This window comes from Leiobunum rupestre, chromosome 10 (assembly GCF_980474605.1).
Source record: "Leiobunum rupestre chromosome 10, qqLeiRupe1.1.hap1, whole genome shotgun sequence".
In the NCBI taxonomy this organism is placed as follows: domain Eukaryota; kingdom Metazoa; phylum Arthropoda; class Arachnida; order Opiliones; family Sclerosomatidae; genus Leiobunum; species Leiobunum rupestre.
Window position 1 is genome coordinate 50,788,404 of NC_143393.1, and position 19,633 is coordinate 50,808,036.

General features: G+C 36.1%; 1 protein-coding gene and 1 long non-coding RNA gene across 2 annotated transcripts; one reads left to right on the forward strand and one right to left on the reverse strand.

The window, feature by feature from the left end:
- Positions 1–274: 274 nt before the first annotated feature.
- Positions 275–17,286, reverse strand: LOC149926163 (neuronal acetylcholine receptor subunit alpha-10-like). The gene is made up of 9 exons (XM_090161880.1): positions 17,170–17,286; positions 16,955–17,120; positions 15,410–15,555; positions 13,994–14,038; positions 13,178–13,299; positions 9,391–9,556; positions 8,604–8,736; positions 5,274–5,519; positions 275–669 (listed from the first exon to the last, which is right to left on the reverse strand). The coding sequence occupies exons 1-9, from the start codon at positions 17,284–17,286 to the stop codon at positions 332–334; spliced, it is 1,479 nt and encodes a 492-aa protein (XP_090018006.1). The 3' UTR covers positions 275–331.
- Positions 2,408–2,716, forward strand: LOC149926164 (uncharacterized). Its single transcript, XR_016476846.1, has 3 exons — positions 2,408–2,428; positions 2,486–2,551; positions 2,619–2,716. It is a non-coding gene; the product is annotated as an uncharacterized LOC149926164 (long non-coding RNA).
- Positions 17,287–19,633: the final 2,347 nt, after the last annotated feature.

Sequence of the window (19,633 nt, forward strand, 5' to 3'; positions counted from 1 at the left end):
AGTTAACGAACGCTTTCTAAGCGAAAAAGTTAGAATAGACCCCTGGTTTCCCATGCCCAGGGAACCCTTAATGATGCGTGAGCAAAGTGATTCATCCGCTGAAAACTAAAACTCCAATGAGAGATGAACCAATGCAAGGGGACTAATGAATAAGTATAAAAACGTTGACTTGTAATGGAATTATTATGGGAATTTATAGCAGGTTGCATGGAAAAAGTTACGTTACAAATGCACTATGACAATCATTTCAGTAAGATACAAATTTATTTCCTGAGTCAATTTTCTATACAAAATTATGGAGTAGAGAAGAAACAAACGTATTAATTTATTATTAGAGGGCAATACATAACATGATCCACGTGGCAATCTCGGCGGCGAATGAGCAACTGTCTACGAGTAAGGCCACTTGAGGCCAATCGACGACGCTGTTGAGGTCGGAGCCGAGCGCGGATTGGTCTTCGTTTTCTCGCGTGACAAGAAAGCCGCTTTCTTCGCGCCCCCTACCGGTGGCAACTCCCCATACGCGTAGAAACAGTCTGGATGGAGCTGATTTCGCAATTATCGTAGCGAGGCGTGGCACACTCGAATATTTTTTGGCCAAATTTCCAACAAGAATAGTTTCCAAAATCGATGCGAGAATCAGCAAACAGCAAGCGGCGCAGAATTTGGCTTCAAGAAAAAATTTACGAAATCAGTATTTTGCGAGAGAATTTCATTGTGTACTTTTTCAAAGGAAAATGTTTGTACTTTACAAGTAGCAAATCTATTTAATATAATTGTAATTACAATTGACGAATATGGAGCGAAAAAGTATTATTTTCGGGTTATTTTATTTTCGGGTTAAGAAAATCGATCTGAGAGCTTCTTACGATTGAAAATAACTAGATCTAAGATAATTGTGGCGATTCCGTATTAAATTTCAGAAAAATGTAAAAAAATTTAAAAGTTTATTTTGTCAATGGTGGGGGCTAGAAAAATACTTTTAAAATCAACCAGATATATTCAAGTCGACAGTTCTGCTCATCTGTTTTCATTCTGGAAGCCATTTTGGGTAGTACTTAGTAAAATACAACTAAAAGTTTGAAAAAGTAAAATTATTACCAATTTGGTAGATCTCAAAACCCCTTACTAAAAATAGGCACTGATTTCAACTATAAGGAAAAATCATATACGTAGAAGTTGTTAACCAATGTAATTAAATATATAAAAGCTAACTAAAAACTCGACGAATACTTCATGGTTTAAAATTCATATTTATTTAAAAATTAGCAAGCTTTCGGGTTCGAGACCCCTTGTCAAGCAAAGTGACTCGGTTGAGATTTAATTTTTAAATAAATATGAATTTTAAAAATAGTTTTAGATGATCATTCACCCGAGAACCTATTGACAAATCGATAGGCTAGGTTTATCGTTAAGATATGATAGTCCCGCGCCGGATTCCCTACACAGTACTGATCGCAAATAGGTTGAAACCGTTCTAATGTTAGACATTAGCCGAGTGTATTTAATTTTTAATTGATTGTCGACTCGACGATTTTTTTGCGCGAGTTACGCGTTTTCGATTCATTATAGAAGACCTTCTGGTCGAAGTATCTCCGCGTCATTTTTAATATTATATTTTTTACGCCCTTATATGATCGGGGGAATTCTGCAGACTTTCCTAGGAAAGTTGTGACACGCCTTCTTTCTTTCAACTTTCTTCTTGAGATTTCATTGGGCGCGAAATCACATGTCGCATTACGTCCCCAGGGACCGTACAAATTCGACCCCTTCGCTCCGATTGGTTGTCGTTACGTCATAGAATGACACCACGTGATTGTGAGGCAATAATCGCCATCTATTCGACTCCGAAGGACCAAGTTCAGTTCAGTTCCGCAGCCAGATTCAGCGGGCCCGTGGTTAAGAGTTCTCATAGGCTGAAGTGGTCGTGACGTATGCCTATTGTAATTGGCTACAGAAAATTGAAGGGGGAAAGATTTCCCCCGGGAATTTGTCGTTATCTCTGACGCAATTCCAGGGAAAAGAACTTTTAGCTTGGAGGCGCCTTCTGTCTTTGAGCGCGAAAACTAACATCATGAAATTTCGAACGGAAGTGAGTTTATCAAAAGGTCACGGTCAACCGGAAAGAGTGCTGAAGGTCACTTTAAATTTCAAAATGGCATGTGAAGCTGTGGAAAAGGTCCCCCGAACGCGTGTGCTAGTGTCGTGTATAATTTGTAAAAATGTCGATAAACATTATATGTAAGCCGTAATTTACACGATCTGGACGTTGAAAAATTAGGTATGGAGTGCAAATTGTTACGAATAAGGTATATTTGAAGGTTTCAGGTTACTGGAAGTTGTGCATTGGTGTAGGCCTGTAACCCTTGCCTTATTTTAAACAAATTAAGATCCTTTTTTGCACCCCGAAGAGGTTTCATCTGCAAAAGTAAGAGAAGTACACTTGTTATAACGTTTAATTCTTAGACTAATTAAGTACTTTTAGATATCGTTCGTGACAAGGTACTGCGATATGGATAAGAATGGAATTTACTCAATACACGAAGAGCTGGTACGAACATTTTCATGTTGAGAATCATTTTTATTTTAACTTTTGTAATAATGGTCCCAAAATTTAGAAGGTGGCTTGATGGTTTGTGATTACCCAACAACTTCATTGTTGATTCTATCAAAACTTGACACGCTTCGAGACAGAAAATGTCACGTTATACAACGAGCTTAAGTATGATGTCCATCTTTTTCGTAACTCTATGTGAAAAAGTAACTAATTTTCTTCTTACAGTCCCTGTTGGTCTCACCATTTTCAAAAAGTGACCACTTCTCATTCTCTTTTGAAGATACATATTTCAACAAATGACGGTAAAGGACAACCTTGTTAAGAGCTGCTCTTCAAAAATAGTTTTTCTTGTTTACAGCAATAAAGCAAGTAAAGGTGCAAACTTGCCAGTTCAGAGCTCTAAAAGTATCTACGATTCGTTCAACTGTTGCAACCATGTCAAGGTTATTGGAATGGAATTCCTTGGGGCTACAATTGATATAAATGTTTCAATCTCCATTGACACTACAATTTAATTAACCGAAAGGCTGGATGGTGAGGCTCAATTAACTGGAGATTCTTATGGCTTGTTCAATTGGTAAAATAGTATTAAGTATTGTTTGAATTTTCGCAATTCGTCCAGAATGTGATTATAAAGCATTAAGATAAAAGAAATGACCAGCTGAACTCTGTTGATTTACATAATCATTATTTGGAATTATTTTTATTAGAATGTCCTTTAAAAATAATATATATTGCTATTAATCAACGAAGATCTAAATTGTCAATTAGTTTTTTAAAAATATATGAAGTGTATTTTTTGACTCTTAACTGATCAGATTTCGCTTAGTTTTATTTTATTTTTTCCAATACGGGGTAGATGGCGTAGTTTCCATGAACCAAGAGTTAGGTTTTTTTTCAAGCAATTTTCAGCTTCTAGTTTCTTAACGGTATTCATTGTAAAATATCAGTAATAAACTTTAATGCTACCGATTTAACAGCGGGAAAGGTTTTTATCGGGGTCAGATAAATTGGGATATATTTAACATCAACTTAATCACCTTTTCATAAATATGCTTTCTCTTCGGTGACTTAATTGATAATATCCTACGTATATAAGATTTATTTAAGTATGACACTACCTATTCATATGCGAACGTTTTACAAGAGATACACTACACCGGGCTGCGTTACCAAAATACATTTAATTGTCCGCAATATTCCAGAAAAAAATGTTAGCCGATAACGTAATTTAACCTATACTGATTTTAAAAATTTACAATACTATTATAACCAATATTTAAGTGATTTTTTCCGATATCAAGTTAAGTGGCGCCATCTGCCTTGTTTTTGATAAAATAAGTTTAAAAATATCCGTATCGAAGACTTGAACCAATTCTCGACAAAAATCACGATATCAGTAGCCTATCAACTCCTAACATAAAAAAATTGGTTATTTTCTAAAACATTGTGCACCAAAGAAAATGCTGAATAAGTCGCCTCTCTTATACATATTTGTTAATATTTACTGCGGAGGATTTGATATTGACACGCAAAAAGTCAATTATTGTCTGGCAGTTTGTAACTCTGCAAGAAAGAAGTCTCAAAATGTGTAATTATTATTATTAGAAGATGAACTTTTTTACGATTACTTCTAAAAAAATCTTCCTCTTCCTTCTTCCATAGCGAATGAGATGAGGCCATTGTATGAAACCCAAACCATCAAGCTACCTTCTACATTTTAGTTCCATTATTACAAATGTTAAAATGAAAATACTTTTCAACATGAAAATGTTCATACATATTTTTGGAATCGAATCGCTGTACATTGTCACGAATGATATCTAAAAGTATTTAATTAGTCTAAGAATTATACATGTACGTTATAACAAGTTACTTACTTTTGCAGATGAAACATCTTCGGCTTGCAAAAAAGGATCTTAATTTGTTTAAAATAAGGCAAGGGTTACAGGCCTACACCAATGCACGACTTCCAGTAACCTGAAACCTTCAAATATACCTTCTTCGTAAAAATTTGCACTCCATACCTAATTTTTCAACGTCCAGATCGTGTAAATTACGGCTTACACATATAATGTTTATCGACATTTTTACAAATTATACACGACACTAGCACACACGTTCGGGGGACCTTTTCAACAGCTTCACACGCCATTTTGAAATTTAAAGTGACCTTCAGCACTCTTTCCGGTTGACCGTGACCTTTTGATAAACTCACTTCCGTTCGAAATTTCATGATGCTAGTTTTCGCGCTCAAAGACAGAAGGCGCCTCCAAGCTAAAAGTTCTTTTCCCCGGAATTGCGTCAGAGATAACGGCAATTCCCGGGGGAAATCTTTCCCCCTTCAATTTTCTGTAGCCAATTACAATAGGCATACGTCACGACCACTTCAGCCTATGATAACTCTTAACCACGGGCCCGCTGAATCTGGCTACGGAACTGAACTGAACTTGGTCCTTCGGAGTCGAATAGATGACAATTATTGCCTCACAATGTGATTTCGCGCCCAATGAAATCTCAAGAAGAAAGTTGAAAGAAAGAAGGCGTGTCACAACTTTCCTAGGAAAGTCTGCAGAATTCCCCCGGATAACTTATCTTCCTTTCAAATCTCTACTATTCTCTGAATTCCAGTTCATTGAAGGTTCGTTTTAACAATGAAAATCGACAACAACGGTTAACCAGCTAATCAAATGCTTTATTATGCATCGTCTCTTACCAATAGTTGGTGTCTGTCCGTGATGAGCCGGAGCAAATTGGGAAATGGTATCAGATGTTTGACTGACGACAATATTGCCAGCGATGGCTAAAACCACTCGGAGTCCGGAGAACTCGGCAGGAGGCAACAAAAACGGTAGCAACCCAACCACGACGGACAGGACCACCACCGTGATGATTGCCAAAGCTACCAAACCAGCATTCCGCTCGAATTCAACGGTATAGACCAAAGCAGGAATTATAATATCTATTTGAACAGATTTATCGTTCTATGAAATATAATAATAATAATAATACACTGCAAATAAATCTATTGTACACATTGGTAGCACATACATGTGATCTGTATATGTTTTACAAAGTGATCCCATGTGTGCTTTTACGATCTCTGAGTGTTCACTCTTTTGAAAATATCGCTTATAAGTGATCTCGTTTCACCTATCAGTGATCTTAAAGTGATCAGGGTGCCCTTAAAGAACGCATAACACATTTAGAACACTAGTATCAATGGTTTGGTACACTAAATTATCACTTTGAGGACACCACGTTGTAAAATTTGGTACACCACATAATCTCTTTTCGAACACTTTAAATTTATAGTGCCAATTGGTACACTAAGCGTAACATGAAATTGTTTATATATATCCTCCTAGCAGACGCTAAAGCTTGAGCGTCGCTGCGCCACCTAGTCTAATTTCGGTAGCGAATTGAAATTTTATACTTTTGTTTTATCCCCATTAGCTACTGAAAACTTTCGTTATGCCCCCTTTCGGCGGCCATCCACGACATGTAGAGGATACAAATACGTAATGAAGTCAAAGCTACGAGAACAGGGGGCTTAACAGACGTTTGATACACGGTGATCCCACTTAGCAGAAGCTAAGCAAAAGCTTCTGCGTCGCTGGCGCCACCTAGATTCGTTTCAGTATGGCTAACACACTTGTTTTCAAACACGGACAGTAGGCGCCGACTCTTATTCCTGTTTTTCTACGCACGGCGTCTATAGGCCCCGTGCATGAAAAGAGAAGATACAAGTAAATTCAATATCGTATGCTTAACTTTTAATTTATCCAAGGACTATAGTGTAAACTTAATAAAGCAGACGAAAATGAGAGCCACATGTGGTATTTTTCCTCATTGCGGATAGCTTTAATGCTGCCAGATATCTAATCTACGCCAGGGGCCTATTGCCTTACATATTTATTTCCTACCCATATCAGTAAAACCAAGATTTTTAACGCACGGGGTCTAAACTAATTTTTTTAAATATATCTGTAGTAGCAGAAAAATATACTTATATCATTCACGTTAATAAATTGCAAACAAAAATAATGCCGTTCAATATTAGAGCACTAAATGATCACCTGCGCAACAAAATTGGCTCACCTGTTCACTTAAAGAAATAAGGGAACACTACTGTTTAAGTGTTCTACTGTGTTTCCGGTGTGTTCTTTAATTGAACAAGTGAGCCAATTTTGTTGCGCAGGTGATCTTTTAGTGCTCTATTTTGAACTGTTTTTGAAACACTTTCAGAATGCCAAAAAACACTACAAGATCACTCAGGAACACTAAAAACACACCAAAAAACACTTAAACAGTAGTGTTCTCTTATGTGTTTCCGAAGTGTGATTTAAGTGAGCAAGTGAGCCAATTTTGTTGCGCTGGTGATCTTTTAGTGATCCACCTGTACACACTTTTGAATTGCTTAAAGAACGTATTATTCACCCTTGTAGATCCTTATAGTACACTAGTTACACACACACGAAGTACTATGTTCCAAATGTGATCTCTTGGTGTATAGTGATCCGATTTTGTTGCGCACTTTTAGCGTGCTTTTAGTGATTTACTAGTGAACGTTTTTTTTGCAGTGTAATAATAATAATCAGCTAGGGTAATACCCAAAGACTCTACATACGTTTCGCTACGTAGACTGGCGTGTTCAATGGCTCAATTTGCCTACAATAGCAGCCGCCGTTCAAAAATTTATCCGCGCTTCAGCAGTGCTACTAGTGGCGTGCCTAACGGCTGGTCAAAAGCTTGTCCCGTGTATGTCCGTGTTTCGAAAGTGTTAACAGGTTGTTTGTATGGAGATGCCAATCTAGTAAGTGAAGCGTATATATAGTCTTTGGATAATACCCAAAGCAGCACCCTAGGGCCAAGTCATCTAGCGACTTGTATTGCCTTTAATTCAGGTGGCCGGGTGTACGGTTAAATTAAAATGAAATATAAACTTCGGACACCGAGCCATTTAATTGTAATATCAAACAATAGGTGTTTCTATAACATACCGGAGGTCATGTGACAATGTTTTGTCTACGTCACTTAGCTGTAGCTCTTGAAGGTAGAGAACACGCGCTTCAGTCGCGAGACCGTTCGGAATCTGAAACCCGCGTGCAACCCTCTCGTGCAAGTAAAGCACTTAAATAACTTGCTCTCATGACGAATATAAAAACATTTTATACTTTTAATTTTTATTGTTTTATTTTATAGAAACACCTACCGAAATCCTCCTCTTTTATTAATATCTTTAAGTGTATTTTTTAATTTTAATTTAAAGTATAATAACAGGAATTCATACCTCGAACTTGGAATGGTTATCCGGCCGTATTCCCCATGGTAAGATCTCGGGGATCGTTTCCAGTGACGTGTATGAGAAAAAAAAAATCGCCCCCTCGCACGCGTCTCCCCTCTTTAGGAGTTTTTACCCCGCGCAACCTCCCGTTTTTACAACTGTAGTTTTTTGTTGTTCGACTCCCCGGCCATTTCGAAATTTAGGGTTTGAAACCCCACCATTGATAGCGACGGCTCAGCTCGCTCTCCCGACCTCTCCATGTGGAAGGATTAAGTCCGGCATTGTTAGCGCTGTCAAAATTGTCAGCAGTTACAATGCCCTTGAGAACCGCGAAGTCCGAATTACGAGGGGACCGTCGCTATCAATAGAGCGATAGCGAAGGGAAAAGCAAAAAGATGTTTGAACCCTTTTTCGACACAGGGGATGAAATTATCTGAAACTAGGATTTAATACCATTGAAAATCGTATGAGAAAACACGTATGCTCTGACGTCAAAATGATGGGGAAAAAACGGTCCCCTAGATAGAGACGGAAATCGGGCGAGATAACCATTCCAAGTTCGAGGTATGAATTCCTGATAATAATTAATGTTTATCACTAAAATAATTTTTTATTAAATAAAAATAAGGAACTAAAGAGCGAAAACCGGACTCCAATGATTATTCTATGTACAGTAGGGGTAGTTATGTTTCGGTCTCTTTTCGCTAGATGGAGGAAATAAAACTAGGAGATTGTGGCCGGCATAGCATTGGTAGTTACCTCTGTTCGGTAAAGGTTTGTAATATTGTCTAGAAGGCTTAAAAGAGCTTATTTCCCATTTCGAATTTTCGACAAGATGCTTCTTCCAATCAATAAAAAAATCCTTTTCAGCGTGCATTTCTATACTTTCACCCTAAAAAAAGTCGTGCAAAAATGTAATCAGATAAACTGTAGAATAGTGAAGTTAACATATAATAATTCAATTGAATATTGTAATTGTATCATTCTGACTAGTGTAAATATAATTAACTTGAAAAAAAGTAATTTTCAAGGATTGACTGTGCATTATAGAACACTTTATTTAAAAAGAAAATTATAAGGTTTACGTTACATGTTTCGGCATGTTTGGCGAGTACGCCGCCGTTCTCAAATGTTTCGACAAATCTATTCTCATTTGATTTGTAGAAACGTAAAATTTATAATTTGGTTTTAGAAGTGTTCTATAGTGTACAGACAATCGTTGAAAATTACTTAATTTCAAGTTATTACAATCGAAATAATACTATAAGAAAAAATAGCTACTAGATGTAGAACATTTGGATATATTCTGTGTAATGACTTTTGACTGTATTGTAACTTAGAAACGTAAGAAGCACCTCCCAGATACATCTGTGTCAAAGGATACAACTTTCCGTCTGTAACTGTTTGGAAATATAATGCGTACCCACAAGACACCTCTGAATTTTAGAGACAAACCTTTGACGCGGGATAATTATGGGCAGCCTGGAACGTCACTCTGAGAAGATTGTCTTACGGAAGAAGACAATATTATAAGAAACATACTCACTCGGGCGGACATTACTCCCAAGAAGATTTTGCAAGTGTGCCTATCGAAAGGAAATTGCTCCAGAGTTGGAACGCAGGAAGTCTGAATCGTGGGGCCGCTGGATAAATAAATGTGTCCGTCAGGCTGCGAATAACCCGGTTTTGGGAACTTCAACATGGACCCTACTCTAAATGGACGAAAGTTAAAAAATTACAGTAATGAAAATTCAATTGACATTCACGGTCTCAAATGAAGTTTGTGAAGATACTCAATATACGAAGTACTATTTCTGTCGATCCCTCCGAAACTTTCGGAATTACATTGAACAAAAATACATTTGATTTTAAGCTCCCGCAATCGCCGGGCTTTTCATAAATTAATTTTTTCGTGCGGCGCTTCTTGTAAGTGTATTTTACGTCCAAGTTTGGGGCACCTAAAAAGCCTGCTTACACCATTTGCAGGAACGCCACGTTTTACTATTGAAAACAAAATATACCATTTCCAAAGGATTTATAAAACTATAAATGGCGGAGTAATAACTCATTATCAGAAAAGTTAGTCATCAGCGCCACCTTTTTTGGTCAGAAAGGTGTTAGTGGCTTGGGACACCTTTGGAAAAATAATAATCAGCTAGGTTAATACCAAAAGCCCCGTCCTTGACTCCAGTCATCTAACCTTTATTAAAAGCGGCCGGGTTAAATTGTGTAGGAAGGTGAAGGCGAGCCAACAGCTCCGTACACTTACTATTACTGTTAATCTTTACAAGTTTTTGTTGACAGCATAAGCTGAAGACGTCGGAGATAGACCCCTCCAAACTAAGCTCTGGTACAATACTTAACAGACGGTTTAAGATTTATCTCAGAAACCATTTGGGCAGTGCCCCCGCCAGCAGTAGGCACAAGTAGGCACGTGCCTATGTTCAAAAATTTTAGGCCTATTTTAGGGGCCTCTAAAAGTTTAAAAAAATTGCCTCTGGGGCCTCCAAATGTGATTTTTAAATTTTATTTATTTTTAAAAATTGGTCATCTAGCCCCCTAAAAAAAGAACTCCCATTCAATTCCAATTTCCAAGAGTCCTAAATGGCCCTAACAAAACGTTCCCTTTTGAACCACCTATACTCGAAATCAATATTACTTGAGTACACAAACAAAGGCAGCGAACTCTGTGGTTTCTGCTTTTGGTAGTGTACTCTGTTAACATTGATATAGAGTATATGACAAAAGACTGGCCCGGGAAGGGGAAGTCCGTCGTGCAAGGAAAGCAGCAAAAAAAAACCACCTGTTCGCCTCAGTGATAACTTAGCTCCAACCAACACAATAAACATAAGCTTAGTTTCTAGGAATTCTACAAAAGGGGGCATAAAGTGAGAAACTGGATTTCTTTAATAGGACTTAAACCGGTGCAACGCTTAAACGAAGGGAAATCCCAGAGGTGCTGAAGTCGAAGCGTAAAGCATCGTACCAGTCGCTACTTTGAATAGAGAGCGTCCTGGGGATTAGGGTTTTTTCTTTTTTACTCCTTGTCCCTTTTGCGAAATCACGTGACATAAGTGACCACTGATCGTAGAGAAAGGACCTAGACCTTCGGTGGTCGGACTTGTCCCAGATAACGCGCGTTTCTTCATTTCGTTTTCTGCTCCTGAACAAACAGGTAGTTCTCAATTTCGATTCACTCCCAGTAAAATTTTTTCTAAGTCTCTTCCGAGACTAACTTTGCCATTACAGACTTTTAAAGGCTATTTAGCTGTTTTAAGCTAATTTTTAAACACACTTTTTAAAGGCTAATAAGCTATTCTAGCTAAATTATTCAAAAAGCCCTTTTCAAGGCTAATTAGCTATTCTAGCTAAATTATTCAAAAAGCCTTTTTCAAGGCTAATTAGCTATTCTAGCTAAATTATTCAAAAAGCCTTTTTCAAGGCTAATTAGCTATTCTAGAAAAAATATTCAAACCGCTTTTTTCGGGGCTTTGATATAGCTGGTATTATTAAAAAGTCTGTTTGAAGACTACATAGCTTTAACTAAGCTTTATTTTCTTAAACCTTTTTAAGGTTATTTCGCTATTAGTATATAATAGTAGCATTTTCAAATATGAGTACCAGAAAATTTTTATCTGGGTCCCAAAAATGAGAAAAATGGAAAAGGGAAGATAGTTTCGTTAGTAATCAAAAAGGTGCAATGGCACGTTTTTTGAAATCGTCGGCGCAAAGCCATAACTATAGTTCTGAGAAAAACCTAGTCAAAGAATTGGGAAAGGGTTTAGAATCCTTGGAGACTGATAACAGTCACTGTTTTAGTAATACTGCTCAAGTTCTTCCAAACGTCAGTACTGATATGGAAATGGAACTGACTCATGAAGGAGAAATTGCAGAAGTAATTGCAAACCCCAACTCTAACCATGCACAAAATACATCAAACAACGTGTCCAATTCAAAATAAATGGGCTTACAAGCGTTGAATAACTTGGATATTAGTCTAGATAAAGAGTGCCTTCCAGTTCAGCCTAAACTAAATCCTTTTCCTAAAAGATTAATTGGCGGTAAAAATCGAGGTTTCAATTCTTCTTGGTATGACAAATATCAAATGATTGAATATTCAGTTGCAAAGGATGCAGTGTATTGTTTTTGTTGCCGTCATTTTTTAGGCAGTGGAAATACTGCATTTCTAAAGGGATTTTCGGATTGGAAAAACATGGGGACACAATTCGAAGAACACTTCACTTCCAACAAATCTTCTCACCAACTAGCCTACAAAATGTACTTAGACTACATGGAATCCAAATCCCGTGGATCAATAGTTTGCCAGGTTAACGACCACCATAGACTAGACGTTATTAGAAACAGAGCAGTCCTATCTACACACGTGAAAGTGATTATTTTATGTGCCCAACAAGATTTAGCACTTCAGGGGAACACTTACACATCCGCCGACAATATTGGGAATAGGGGAAACTTTATTGCAATATTAGGTATTTAAAAAAAAATGTCATGATTTAAAAGCAAGTTTAGTGAGAAAAATTATTGTTCAAGAGGTCAACTACTATAGGGTAGTTTGGGCGCTTGCCCAACGTGTTTAGCTCCGGGGGTCCGAATTAAAACGTAATAATTAGATTACTTTGAAATTTAAAATTGTCAAAATTATTTTAAGCACTAAACAAGAGGCTGTTTTACACATCAATATTAATTTAATAAGTTAAAACACAACAATAAAACAGTTCAGCTTGAAATAGCGCGAAACTAGACAATGACCACTGTAGTCTTCCCCCTTAACAATGGGGGAAACAAGCCTAAATAAGTAGTTGATGAATTTGGGTAAAGAGGTAATCGTAGGGTGGAATTCTTCGATTAAAAGTAAAGTTGGTAATATTTATTTGTAAATAATATACTTAATAATAAAAAATTTATTAATTTAATAATAATAAAACTTTTATTAATTTAATAATAATAAAACTTTTATTAATTTAATAATGAATTTTTTTTATTAATTTAATAATAATAACATTTTTATTAATTTAATTATGATAACATTTTTATTAATTTAATAATAATAAAATTTTTATTAATTTAATAATAATAAAAATTTTATTGATTTAATAATAATAAAATTTTTAAATAATTATATACAATTTGGCTAGTTAAAGAACAACAAAAATTACAAAGGAGTTTTTTATGGGGGCCTCTTAATCACGCAGTGCCTACTCGCGAAAAAATCCTGGCGGGGCTACTGCATTTGGGGTCTAAGATTAAGAATCTCCCAGCTATTCTTTGGTAAAGTGTTTCCTGTGTTATTTTGATGATAGTTTAACACTCACGAATTGAAAACACTGACAGTAGGTTTCCAGATTTTGTCCAGGCCGATTTCTAGTCCATCGTTAAACTTACAATCGTTAGCGCGGATGTAGTCCACCCAGACAAGACGTTCGTCGTACCATTCCTGTGAACATTACCAGTAGTTAAGCCATTAATGAGGACCCTTGTTAAGACTAAGTTCACTTCCCAAATGAAAGCCGTTCAAGCCCGTGGTAAAAATTCATAAATTGGAAACGTTTCACTCGATATAAAATCGCTCATTTTCGAATTACTTTTTTTTAACTTTAAATACGTTAAAAATTGACGCGCATTATATGATATTTTTTTGCATTTTATTAGAAAATAGGATTAGTCTTTCCTTATAAAATCGTACTTCTAACTTAGATACGTTCAAATATTCCGAATAAATTTATTTAACGTACTATAATTGATACTTCATAGAAAAAAGTTTTAATTGAATTAAACTTCGTTATAAGATTTTGACAGTTTTTAATTTCATTTTCGTTTAAGTGATTGCCTTACGATATATTTAAGTCATAGGAACCTTAATTAAATAAATTGCAAACTAGTTATTTTTTCCCCAAATCGAAAAGATAATTCATCTATCTAGATTATCTGAAAAGTCACAAATAAATGTCCCTTGGTTTCATACGATGAATTTCATAAACACATTTTTTACGGAACTATTTAAAAAAATTGGTCAAGAAGAACAATATTAGTTACTCTTCTACATTCACCTATTCATAGTTTTCCCCTTCATAAACTTTCCTAGTTGACGATATGTGTTACGCGTATAGCGAACGTTTAAGCTGACTTACGTTGTATATGTCGCCGCCTAAAACCAATATACCTCGTTCCGTATCCTGAAAATAAAAAACCTTTTGTAAATTTAAAACCAAAAAATGTAGGATTGTATTTATTTTATATTTCTAATGAATGAAGAGCTATTTTTCTTAATTCCGCCAAAATTTCATTATTAAATACTTTTATGTCGAGAAAGTCCTTTTAACGAGGGGCCCGACATTCGTAAAAAAAAACTGTTTTAGAAGTATTAAATCTCTAAATCAGCCATATAAACAAGAAATCGAAGTGAAAATCGTATTCTGAAACCTCAAAATCAGTTTCTGATTTCGGATATCACCTAAAAGATTCAAAATCCCGTACGCCAAATTTTCAAATATCGTCCTTTTTATGTTAAACTGTATTTACAGCAATAAGTTGACATCCCGAAAATTATAAATAGCCATGATTGGAATCGAATTTTAAGTGGAAAAAAATCTATTACTTAACAACTGAAGGTTAAACCTCGAAAAATTTCAAAGGAAAATGGAAGTGGTTAAATTTTAAATTTATGAGTGGCTAAATTTGAAATTGAGGAAACCCTTTCATATTTAAAAATGACGGGTTGGCGAAAAATTAAAATATTTTGGAATCCCAATATTTATAATTTTCCGCAATAAATTTTATTTTCAATTTTTTTTAGTCAATTTAATTTTCAAATAGTTTTTAATCTATTTTATTTTCAAACCAACATTAAAATATATTTCTGTATTTTTTACAGAAATGCTTTTTAGTTTTGAGATGTACAGAAATTACACATACTTTTTCTTTATTCACGGAAAACCTTAGGGTCGTACTTTCTACTAAACATAAAACATCTGTATGTTTTTCCCATAACCGAGCTACACCTGCAAATCTTAAAACCCAGATTTTTTTCTGCAAATATTACTGAAATGGTAGACTCTTAAAACTATTTTTTACTAAAATCTGTAAAAAAAACTGCTGCACTTTCTGGTTTTGTAAAACGTTTTTATCTGTTACAGCAATATTTTAAAAGATCAACTGTAATTTTTAATAGCAAAAAAAATATTTTACCGAAATAAACTTGTTAACAAGTTTTATACTTTCAATTATTAATAAAACTTATATTTTAGCTTGCCTTTATAACATAATTAAAAAACAATATTATGTGAAAGTCTTTTTTCTTTTTAAAGCAATTCTTTATTAAAACATTATAGCCAGCGAAGAAGATTTTTGAAACCAAACCGTGGGGCCCACACCTCAGAGCAAAGTTTTAATTGCTGATTGCATTTGGTAATTCAAATCCTTTGTGCTAAATATTAATATCTATGAAAAAATATCTTCTTGGGCCAGCGCTCTCGAAATTTGGATATTGAAATCATAGCTAAATAAATCACACAAATTTGGCCTTTTTAGCAAAAATATTAGCTTACGAAATCATAAATTCTGGTTAAAATTATTCCGAGCCCAATTCCACCTCTCTCGGCGTCTTTACTCAAAATAGTCTGAGGAGGAATGTTCTTGTCGTAGCCGGACAATATTTTGATTATCATTGCATTTTCTCCACGAAAAGCAGAACCTGTCCAGAAATTAGAGTAAATATTATACACTTTTGAAAACTTGCACGCTAGCGACATAGCTTCAATTACTTTTATCATACGTAACATAATTTCTCATAAGCATGCCTATGTATAAAATGTTTATAGAAAAAATGATTTTGATCTTATTTCACATGGAACATACAATAAGCAGATAGTAAATGGAAAATTGTGATATTATTGTAAGTAAGGTACTTTACGTCTAATTCGATGAACAATTAAGGTTTCATCATTGAAAAATCCTTTATGGTATACTTATGAGTACATATGCTATCTAAAGCGAGCTTTGGACTGATCTACCTGTATTACTATCAGTATACAATTATCGCGTTATTAATTTCCGAGTCTAATTAGAGTCTAATTTGTAGAAAATAGTCATAGTACGAGCTTTAATCAGATCGATCATTGTGTCTAATGACGATCACTTTCGTCTAAAATTTTGTTGAAGAAAACCTCCTGAGGGGGGGGGGGGGCTGGAGGGAAAAGATGGCCTTGCCAACTTTTCCAAGGCTTACAAACTTTGGTTAAGTTAGAAAAAATTGAAACGAATTTGATTGCGACTTAAAAAAGCTCTAACTCAGAAAGCTTTTCTTTCGGCGCTCTAGAAGTTTTAACAACAACGTCGGGAGTACCTCGACGTTCAAGGATAAACTTTCTTTAAAATCGGTTAAGACCGCATTCGTTCGCCGCCTAACGCAATCAAGTACGTTTGGAATATTATTTTAACAAATTGCTCACCGTTCGCTAACCCAGGGTACACGATGTTTAAAGTATGACGTTTGAGCAGTACTAAAACAGGCGTTATGTATGGGGCTTAGTTTTGTCGAAATACAATTATTTGTCACTTCGGTTGCCCAGGTGTACCGCAAATTTGTCTCTCTATATACTCGTACTTATTTCGCCAAATTTGTTTTAATTGTGCAAGGCCTAGTTTTATTTAAATTCAAACACGTATTTACGTTTTTTTAACAAGTACGCTGCTAGATAAATAATAAGTTGTCAAAAGTCTGTGCCGATTTGTTGAATTAGAAAAAACTTGAAGTTCTTAAATATTCGACTCCAAGGTACAAACTGGAAAGTAAAACGTTTAAAATATTCACGTGACTCCGTCATTCCCGACGTTGGTGTTCAAACTTCTAGAGTGCTCTGAATAGACCAGTTGTCTAGGGGGAGTTTTATCTATTAATCTTTATTCTTAAATGCTGCAAAATTTCTTTGTATATCTTAATATTATTATAATAGAACTGAAATTGAACGTTTACGTATCAAAATTATTAGCAATAAATTATCATTCCTATTATATTTTGTACAGTACAAATATATGATTTCTTAAAATATATTGTTTTTAAATTTGATACGTTATTTTAACATCATGCAAACCCTTGGCCCCTTTCTTCGCCCCACTCAGTTGGGCTTTGGTACCCGTGGGGTCGCCGAAGTAGCCGCTCACGCTGTCCACCCCTTTGTTAATCACACCCATAACGACCCCACTGTTTTCCTTAAAGTGAATTTCCTCTACGCTTTCAACGTGATGCGCCGAGACCGTCTGCTCGAATGCATTTGCAGGTATATCCCTGATCTATACTTGTTTTTACCTCGATGCTATAAGGATCGCTCTCACCTCGCCTATACGCCGAATCTCTTATATCCTCAGAGCGAGGGGTACAGCAAGGCGATCCCTTGGACCCAGCATATTCAGCCTTATCGTCCATAAAGTGGCTTCTCGAATGAATTCGCCATTAAACATTTGGTATTTGGATGAATCACCGTTCAGTGGCGCGCCTGATGTCATCCTAAACGATATCTTTCCCTTACAACACCTTTCTTCTGATATCGGCCTGGTTTTGAATCCATCCAAGCGCGCTGCTAGTTCTCAATTCGGGAGGATTCGATGACCGCCACTTCAAATCTATGATCGACTCGGCGGCCCCAGGTATTTAGATCACCCCTCGTTCCGATTACGCGCTCTATTTAAGGCGTGGGGAACCTCCAGAACATATCAATTCATCATGGTTTTTTCCAGCTGTAAAACTCCTTGGCCATAAAATCCGGGACGCTACCGGAGAACGGCGATGCACCGAATTTTTAATTCAACGTATCGCGATCGCCGTGCAGCGAGACAGCCATTGTCTAAACACTTTTCCTAACCGAAATTGTCTTTTGGATTAGCTTTCGAGTATGCATCCAAATTTGTTGAATAAAGATTAAGTGTCCATATTTTTATCATTTAAAATATTAATATATCAATTAAACTGGAGTCAGGAGAAACTCTCATTTTAAACGTCTACCAATAGATTAATTAGGTCGTCGAACAAATAGTAGCGTAAGATATTCGATTAAAACCCAGCTTTATTAAATTATTATTTAAATTGCTGTTTTACCTGTATGGAAATGGATTAGGAATGAAAATCCACAAATGAAATAAATGTTCATCTTTCGTAAATTTTCTTAAAGCTTCTTCACCATTGACTTTATTTCGATCTTTATTTGTTAGCCTAGCTTGCCCGTTTGAAATCTGTTTTCGTAATTTCATATTGCGCTCATTCCTTGTATGACCTGTTTGACAATTCCCTGCAGTTGATTTTGTCCGCGGCTATAACGAACGTGAACTCCAATGAAATTCAATACGAGAAGGCGTTTTCCAAACGTACTAGATTACGCTTACACTTACGTCGTTAGTACAGAATAGTTGTCAATTTAATCAAAGAAATGTATAAAGTAAAAGAAACACAAACTATTTCTGACAACAATAATATGAGGCCTATAAGTTGGCCCCCCTTATCATTAAATTTTAAATATTTTCATTGCGATCGAATGCGACATCAATGCGACAATATGCGAAACCAAAAAAACTTAGATTCGACATAACTATTAAGTAGGAATAGTAAAAATAAAAGGGGGGCTAACTTAATGGTAGCCCCCCCAATCAAAATGAAAACACCCTTAAACGAATGCAACCTCAATGCGACAATATGCGACACCCATACTTTCGAATGCGACAATTCAGTTAACGAGATAATCGCTATTGAAAGCGGGGGGCTAGATTAATGGCAGCCCCCCTATTGTAGTTAAGACCTCCAAACACCCTTAATCGATTGCGACCTCAATGCGACAATATGCGACATCCTTACTTTCGAATGCGACAATTCAGTTAACGAGATAATCGCTATTGAAAGTGGGGGGCTAGATTAATGGCAGCCCCCCTATTGTTGTTAATAACTCTAAACACCCTTAATTGAATGCGACAATATGCGAAACCAAAAAAAAAATAGATGCGACATAACTATTAAGTAGGTATAGTTAAAATAAAAGGGGGGCTAACTTAACGAGAGCCCCCACTTTTAACTATCAAAATGAAAACACCGTTAATCGAATGCGACCTCAATGCGACAATATGCGACACTTTTACTTTCGAATGCGACAATTCAATTAACGAGATAATCGCTATTGAAAGTGGGGGGCTAGATTAATGGCAGCCCCCCTATTGTTGTTAAGACCTCTAAACACCCTTAATCGAATGCGACAATATGCGACACCCTTACTTTCGAATGCGATAATTCAGTTAACGAGATAATCGCTATTGAAAGTGGGGGGGGGCTAGATTAATGGCTGCCCCCTATTATAGTTAAGACCTCCAAACACCCTTAATCGAATGCGACCTCAATGCGACAATATGCGACACCCTTACTTTCGAATGCGACAATTCAGTTAACGAGATAATCGCTATTGAAAGTGGGGGGCTAGATTAATGGCAGCCCCCCTATTGTTGTTAAGACCTCTAGACACCCTTAATTGAATGCGACAATATGCGAAACCAAAAAAATTAGATGCGACATAACTATTAAGTAGGAATAGTTAAAATAAAAGGGGGGCTAACTTAACGAGAGCCCTCCCCCACTTTTAACTATCAAAATGAAAACACCCTTAATCGAATGCGACCTCAATGAGACAATATGCGACAAGTTTACTTTCGAATGCGACAATTCAATTAACGAGATAATCACTATTGAAAGTGGGGGGCTAGATTAATGGCAGCCCCCCTATTGTTGTTAAGACCTC